Here is an 8603-nt window from a genome sequence, read left to right on the forward strand (position 1 = left end):
CCGTCTCTCTGTCACACACACACACACAGAGTGCGGTGTTTTTAGCCCCCAACGTCGCCTTCCAGGCAGCGCAGCAATGGTTATGTCAAAGCAGTTATGTTAGTGTTAAGGTGAGGGTTAGCTGCCTGGAAGGCGACGTTGGAGGCTTAAAACACCATCGAGCCCACCGTGCACACAGCGTCTGTCTCCGTAAAGGAGAGAAGACGGCTGGCGAAATTCACAAGTTCACGAAAGGTTGGTATCTATCTCGTGAACACCTTTACACAATCACACATTCACAAACACCGACCCGACTCTTAGCAAACAAGCGATTGCGCCCGCTTTAGAAAGTTAACTAGTCACAAGTCTGCGGTAAAATGCAGTTGGGTTGTCGAGGTCAAAACACTATATGTAGCAGCTGTGAATCAAATAAACGTATTATAAATAATATATAATTTTTTACTCTTACACTGAATGTTTGCTGCTTCAATCCAGATGAGTTTTGAAAAGTATTTTCCGCGACTGAAAAAAAGGAACGTGTTGAGGATGAGGAGCAGCCTGAACCGGAGGTATCAGTCTGAAACAGAGCTCAACAGTCCGACCAGTGGAATTAGTTATGTTATTAATTTGTTTACAATATTTTCAGGCTTCAACCAGTGAAAGACAGGGTCAGGGAGAGAAAGAGAGAGATTCGTTAGGCATTGAAGTAGGAGAGGAGGACAGCATCCAACAGCATGTCCTCCGTTTTTGATACTTGATTGTTACGAAAATAAGTATCAAATACATCGATATCGATACCGCAACGATATTGTAGTGTTGACTATTGGTGCTTTCACAAAATATTTACACAATGAGATTTTTGAAAAATAATCATCAGTAATGTTGACATAATGACTAAGTGAGTAAAGGCAAATAATAGAACAGCTAGAACAGTCTGGTAAGTTCAGAAAATGACATAACTTTACTGTAATGCAGCCGTTAAAACCAGGAAAAGACAAGACTATTACTACTATACAATATTACGATATCCAAAATCTGAGACGATATCCAGTCTCATATCACGATATCGATATAATATCAATATATTGCCCAGCTCTAGGGCTGAACGATTAATTGCATTTGCGATAATATCGCGATATGTTAAAACGCGATTTCCTAATCGCAAAGGCTGCGATTTGGTCACATGACTTGCGAGAGCAAATCAGTCTGCACTCCGCAGAGAAAGCATCAACTAGCTTGCTAACGCTACGCCGTACCTTCAGCTGATTTCTGTCATTCAAACAACTCTGAGTTGTAGTTTAAAACTTTTACAGCCACTTTAATAAAATGAAGGGTTTTATTCGGGCTTGAGTCTATACATGCAGTTAATGGATACAGGCACACAGAACTCAAGGCTCGGTTGGCAACGATTAGCTCTGATTAGCGGTTAGCTCCGGTTAGCGGTTAGCTCCGTTATAAAGATATGGAGTGGAGGAGCTGCCACTGAGAGGGGTAACAATCAGACTGATAAATGATGTTCGGGGAGCTTTCACAGCAGCGTGGCCGCGGTGTTTCAACAGTTTTATTAGTACAGTTAATCCCACGGCAATAACACCAGCAACTAGCTAACGTAACGATAGCCTCTCTGAACAAGTGCACACGGCAGCAGGCAACTTCACGAGGGGGAGGGGCTGGAGGCAGCTCCTCTCTGTGCACTGTAAAAAAAATACACTGTTGTGTGTGTGTGTGTGTATATAGATATATACTATATACTATATTTTTACTTATTTAACTGTCTAGTGTGTAATTGTGTGTTCATACTATAAATTATTATATTATTATTCTTTGTTGAATAATACAGAAGACAAAGAGCTTAAAAAAATAATCGAATCACAATCGCAATATTTGGGAAAATAAATCGCAATTAGATTATTTTCAAAAATCGTTCAGCCCTACCCAGCTCTACCATATAACTAGAGGTGCAACGATTAATCGATTAGTTGTCAACTATAAAATTCATTGCCAACTATTTTGATAATCGATTAATCGGTTTGAGTCATTTTTTTATTATTTTTTATTTCTCTGATTCCAGCTTCTTAAATGTGAATATTTTCTAGTTTCTTCTGTCCTCTGTGACAGTTAACTCAATATCTTCAAGTTGTGGACAAAACAAGACATTTGAGGACGTCATCTTAGGCTTTGGGAAACTCTGATCCACATTTTTCTCCATGTTTTGACATTGTTATAGATCAAACAACTAATCGATTAATCAAGAAAAATAATCGACAGATTAATCGACGATGAAAAGAATCGTTAGTTGCAGCCCTACATATAACCACAACTTGAGGTTCAATCCCAGCCAGGGAACTTTGTTGCAAGTCATACGCAGGTCTGACTTTCTCCTTATATCTCCTGTCTGTATCTTCACTGTGAAACTATCCATTAAAAGGTTAAACTGTGTTGCTGCTTGCTCAGCATACAGACGATGCAATGAAACACAGCTCAATATGTTCAGATAACATTTGCACAACTGTTTTTCCTTGTTGAAAGTAAAGGTCAGCACATTCTGACAAACACCGGAAGGAAAAAACAACAGTTGTTAGGAACACACTGTATCCTGAAAATCCTGCTATGACTTGTTTTGTTGTGTTGACAAAAAACACGAGAAATAAAATGAATGGAAGCTATCAGATTCTCCATTAGAACTTCTATGTTGTTGTTTTTTCCGCTTCTCTTGCCTCCCAGCGCTTCTCTGGATCAATGCTCATAGAGTGCTGATATTCTGTAGCAGTGGGTGACAGACATCCAATCAGATAAACAGCAACAACTTTACAGCAACCTGAGAAACTAATTGTTTTATAGTTGATCCAATAAGAAAAGGGCTAGGTTGAGGATAGGAAATGTGTATGGGAAACTGGGTGTTCCTCCAGGTTGTGTGCATCCTAGATTTACATTGCTACTTAGAAGATGCAATATTGCAAAGATTTGACTCAAGACTTGAGTGGCGTCTCATTTCATAGGTGTATGTTTTCACCCCTACCCCTACCCCTTACCCCTCATTTTCGAGAGCCAAGGGCTAGGGGTAAACTAAGGGGTAGGGGTAAGATAGAGAAATGGGATTCAGCCTTGATGCTTGCAGTACGTCTCTGTGAAAATGGCCAAGGCTGCGTTTAAGTGCAATCCTCATGTTTACATATGACATTGGTATAAGAGTAGGGTAATGTGTGCATAGCAAGTGTGTGGGAGAGAGAGAGAGAGAGAGAGAGAGAGAGAGAGAGAGAGAGAGAGAGAGAGAGAGAGAGAGAGAGAGAGAGGGGCGGTGGATGTGTTCAGAGCAGACAGCTATTGGCAATTAGAGCAGAGAACAAATTAGCAGTAAGCGTAGGTTTCAGTTTGTCTATGAATAAATGCTGCAGCTCATCAAGACCAAGTACAGTGCCGTGTCCCAACTGCTGAGTAAAGTGAAGCGAGTTAAGGTGCTGACACGCCAGGCACACGGCGAAGAACTAGTGGCGATGAAGGCCGAGCCAAAAAGTTGACTACAGTCGGCGGCCAACTAGCACACACGTTCTGTGCCTGCGTGAGAGGAAATAACTCTCCGTCCCAGCAGGCAGCGGTAATCTATTCGTCATTCAAAAAGAGAAACTGGATATACCAAATCATGGCTGGCTAGTAAGCTAGCTTGCTAGGGGGCTCATAGTGCATTCCATTTACGTTGGAAGCCGAAGCTGGGAATGACGTCGCACCCGAGTTGAATGGGTTCAATTTACAAGTCAGATTTTTCACTGTGGGCATAGCTTTAGGGCCCTATTTTAACGATCTAAGTGCACGGCGTGAAGCGTTTTTGCTAGTTCAACGGCGGAAAAAAGGGTCTGTGCGCCAGGCACATGGTTCAAAAGGGTTGTACTTAGTGTCTTCATTAATTCATAGGTGTGTTTTGGGCGTAACATGCAATAAACCAATCAGAGTGTCATCTCCCATTCCCTTTAAAAGCCAGGCGCGTTTGGACCTTGGCGCATTGCTATTATGATGGCGGATTTGCACCGTAATATTTTTATTTGTAATCTTTTGCATGTGTGTGTGCTGCTGCGTGTCCCTGTGTGTGTAACAAGCACAGTGTGCGCGCTGTGCATAAGCCTAGGAGCATTTGCTGTTTAAACGACGTGGGCGCTGGACAGGAAATTGACAACTGCGTCGGTCTTAAACTAGCAAAGACACTCGCGTCGGGCTTTGCGCTATGCGCAAGATAGGGCCCATAGCCTGGTTAGCCATTGGATGCAATACCAACGCATTACGCTGTTTTTGTGCATACAAACAGCGTAACAAGTCCACAGATAGAAGATGGACAGCGCTGTGTGTACGATTTAGTGAGACACAAATAAATAATAAGACAGAAGTGCTAATAACTGTATGTTACTACAGCTTTCACAACTGTTGATGCTCGGGACAGCCATATTGGATTTTGAACTCGGGGTACTGCGAGGTTGTCTGAGTTCCGAGCTCAGAAATCCAAGGTCGACTTTGACCTCGGAAAATCTGACTTCCGAGTACAAATGGAACGCACTGTCAGTTCTCAGTCTAGCACCAACCACGATGCAGAGGGAGAGCGATCTCTAGGGTTTTTTTTTTTTTTTTTTTTTACAATACTGTTACTGACAGGAGATCAGTAAGATTTATATTAAATTTTCAATAATAATACAGATAAGGAAGAAGATAGAGGAAGATAAGGAACTTTTTTGCATAATTGCCTTATTGGTCTAAAAAAATATCACAATTAGATTATATTCCTATATTGTTCAGCCATATTTAATAATGTGACCTACCTTTATCAATGTCAAATTTGGCCTTTTCTCTCCCATCCTCCACTATTCTTCCAGGAAGAGATAATCTGAAAATAACACATAGACCCAGACGGTTACAGTCACTAATAACAAAAAGGCAAACACCCTATTTGCTAGATCCGGTCAATTTTCTATTGCTATTGAGACCAATACCACGGTCAGAAGATAAATGACAGCAAATCCAAGTCTAAAATAGATGGTGGTACCTGATAAGTCCGTGAAGTAACTGCTTTCATCACCCCCCTCTTTCATCCAAGCTAGGTTTCAACAGAGATACACCTTGCATCAGTTTAAGTGTATTGGTTAACTCACCTGAGAAAGTAGGGCTTGGCATAGAACTTGAAATCTGACCCATCAATGTAAAGGTCAAATTCTGATGTTCTGGTGTAGGGCACACGGATGCTGAGGATCAGGTACTCTGCATCTTGGCTCAGGTCAAAAGCCGGAGTTATCATTATGAATGCTGGTGTAATACACACAGACCTGTAGCATCAATGACAGGAGGAATGTCATGCTCCAGTTACAATGTATAGGATTGCATTCCATAGCAGTCTGCCAGGCTGTTTGACTGAATAACGGCCCCGGCTGACTATAGCATGCCACCTTGTGGTTGACTCTATTAAATGTAGTTGCAGCTAGTTGATCACGTCTCCACAGGCAGCAGCAGCCCACATGTGCCACACAGAGTGAAAACTGTAAACATAGCTTGTGTAAAACATAACGACTCGTTTCCGACCGCAGCAAGTTACAAAAGGTGTGTTTACTTTGACTTTATTTTAGCTAGTAACCCCTTCCTTCCGTCTTCTCTTGTTTATAAACATCTTCATACCAAACTGCATTCGAAAAATCGAGACATTTTAAAAGGTCTTGCTAGTTGACGAACCAGTGTATCTTTCAAAACATTGTTTAACCCATTTAAAAAAAAAAATAATGTTCAGTAATTATGTTCGGCATAAATATAATCTACCTAGATGCGTGTTTAAAAGATATTTGCAAAATCGTATTGCGCTAACGTTTACATTAACGTTAAAGTTGGGGAGTTTGAACTGGCCTAACTGTATGCATTCCTAATTAAACAGTATACTCTAGCAATCAAAAGACATAAAGTGGTGATCTATGAAGTGACCATATCTATTGATGAGCGTTATGTCACACTGACTAAATGAAGTTTCGTTGTATGGCTAACATTACTAGCCTGTAAACTAAGCTAACACATGACTGGTCTCCTCGTGTTTCGGCTAACATAGCATAGCAGCAGTGCAAGCTGATAGATTACGCGACCACTACCTTACGTTACTTATTATTTCAATGCGTGCGGTGGGAATGGACTGTTTATATCACTTCAGTGACAGTCACTACAGCACATTTCATATATGGGTTACAAGAATACACACTCACCAGAAACAGTTACTCCAACAAGCTTCACTGGCAGCTCTTAGATGTAGCGCCCATGTTTTACCGTAGTACCAAGTGTAAACGGGCAATAAAAATGTTCACAAGACAGATACGAAACAAATATATCAGGAGTATCTCAGCATAGCAATACGAAATGTTGCTATGTATTTTAATAAAAGTGTGGCACGCACACATTTGTCCCCAAGCTGCTTGAGCAGGTGACAGCTAGGTGAACAAAGGTAAAATGCAGATTACTTTTTTTTTCTTTCACGAGTTAAATCATGATTATAAAATCCTGAAAAAGAAAACAAACAAACAACAAAAACACATGTTAAACTTTCATATATAAACGTCAGCAGTGGTAGTGGAATGTGTTTACTGTACGTCTACTTGAATAGCCTACTGTAGCCTGAGTGCTTGTAGCCTACTTCAGTTGAGCATTGCCATTTTCCCACTTTATAGGCCCAGATCTACTACATTCCAGAGGCACATATATTGTAGTTTTTACTCTGTTACATTTATTTAGAGGTGCAACGATGAATCGGTTAATTGATTAGTTGTCAACTATTAAATTAATCGCCAACTATTTTGATAATCGATTAATCGTTTGAGTCATTTTTTTATTAAAAAAAAAACAAGATTTCTCTGATTTCAACTTGTTAAATGTGAATATCTTCTAGTTTCTTTTCTCCTTTGTGACAGTAAACTGAGTATCTTTGAGTTTTGGACAAAACAAGACATTTGAGGACGTCCTCTTATGCTTTGGGAAACACTGATCCACATTTCTCACTATGTTTTGACATTTTTATAGATCAAACAACTAATTGATTAATCGAGAAAATAATCGACAGATTAATCGACTATGGAAATAATCGTTAGTTGCAGCCCTACATTTATTTGACCCCTACAGTCAATAGTTACTCTGATTTGATTGATATAGGCCTATAGGCTATTAAAATGTACACACAAAACCTACTATGAGTTTATTAAATATGAAGCTGTAATGTTGTAGAAGATCAAAATACCCAACAGTACAAGTAGGTGCTCCACTCATTACAACATTGAAACGCTACTTACCCAATAATGCCTCAGTAATAGTCCAGATCACACTGACACGGGCCATTCTGCCACATAATGAGCACTTTTACTTTTGATACTTTAAGCACATGTTGCTGATAATGCATACTATGCATACTTTTACTTTAGTAGGATTTTTGAATGCATGTAATTCATGGAACAGGCCTACCAGGGTACAAGCGGCCGAAATGGGTTTCCTCAGGAGGGTGGCTGGCGTCTCCCTTAGAGATAGGGTGAGAAGCTCAGTCATCCGTGAGGAGCTCGGAGTAGAGCCGCTGCTCCTTCGCGTCGAAAGGAGCCAGTTGAGGTGGTTCGGGCATCTGGTAAGGATGCCCCCTGGGCGCCTCCCTAGGGAGGTTTTCCAGGCACGTCCAGCTGGGAGGAGGCCTCGGGGAAGACCCAGGACTAGGTGGAGGGATTATATCTCCAACCTGGCCTGGGAACGCCTCGGGATCCCCCAGTCGGAGCTGGTTAATGTGGCTCGGGAAAGGGAAGTTTGGGGTCCCCTGCTGGAGCTGCTACCCCCGCGACCCGTTACCGGATAAGCGGAAGAAGATGGATGGATGGAGGCCTACCAGACACAGGCCTGGGATTCCAATGGGTCAGGGGGTGTGAAGTTACAGTATAAAGATTTATAATTGCAAACTACAAGGGCAACACTTTATTTTGAAAACTTGGAGAAACAGCTTGAACATTCTCTTAACTTTTATTTTATACTCTTTATTGATCCAATGGGGAAATTACAATTTTTATTACATTTTATTAATTTATTACACACTGCACACAGGCCTGAAATACACACACATATATGCTCAGGTCCTTTTACATGCACTAATGGGGAGATGTCAGAGTGAGTGGGCTGAGTGGTTCGGAGCCTTGCTCATGGGCACCTTGGCAGTGCCCAGGAGGTGAACTGGCACCTCTCCAGCTACCAGTCCACCTCCGTAATTCGGTCCGTACGGGGACTTGAACCAGCGACCTTCCGGTTCCCAACCCAACTCCCTACGGACTGAGCTACTTTGAAAAGACAAGAAAGGGGGCCATTATGATGCCTTCAAAGTGAGTGTTTATCCCCTCAAGTTTCATGTAGGGTCTGCAGAAAGCTATCATACAGCAACGTGGTCACTTATTGGCCCTTAGCCTACATTCTTTTCAAGTGAAAATGTACTTGGCAAATCTGATTCTGATTACGAATAGTGCGGTGATACTACCATGATTACGGTAATGCTGGAGAAGCCACGCCTCCGCGGTGTAATCCTCTATGGACGTTGAGAAGCTCCTCTCTCCGCTCTCCATCATCATCCGCAGAAAAATGCGAGCTGGGAGCTGTAA

General features: G+C 41.5%; 1 protein-coding gene across 2 annotated transcripts in view; it reads right to left on the bottom strand.

Moving 5' to 3' along the window:
* The window catches only part of shq1 (SHQ1, H/ACA ribonucleoprotein assembly factor), a 51784-nt gene extending 43201 nt beyond the window's left edge, over nucleotides 1-8583 (bottom strand). Inside the window, exons 1-3 of one of the 2 annotated variants that reach the window (XM_036001755.1) lie at nucleotides 8492-8583; nucleotides 5112-5282; nucleotides 4782-4846 (exon numbers count right to left, since the gene is read on the bottom strand). In XM_036001755.1, coding sequence (XP_035857648.1) covers nucleotides 4782-4846; nucleotides 5112-5254 — 208 coding nt within the window. In that variant the 5' untranslated portion in view covers nucleotides 5255-5282; nucleotides 8492-8583. Of the gene's footprint in view, nucleotides 1-4781; nucleotides 4847-5111; nucleotides 5283-6197; nucleotides 6275-8491 lie in introns of those variants that run through there. The other variant, XM_031280672.2, reaches the window with a different exon arrangement.
* Between the last annotated feature and the right edge of the window lie 20 nt (nucleotides 8584-8603).

The sequence above is a fragment of the Sander lucioperca genome, chromosome 6 (genome assembly GCF_008315115.2).
Source record: "Sander lucioperca isolate FBNREF2018 chromosome 6, SLUC_FBN_1.2, whole genome shotgun sequence".
NCBI classification, from domain to species: domain Eukaryota; kingdom Metazoa; phylum Chordata; class Actinopteri; order Perciformes; family Percidae; genus Sander; species Sander lucioperca.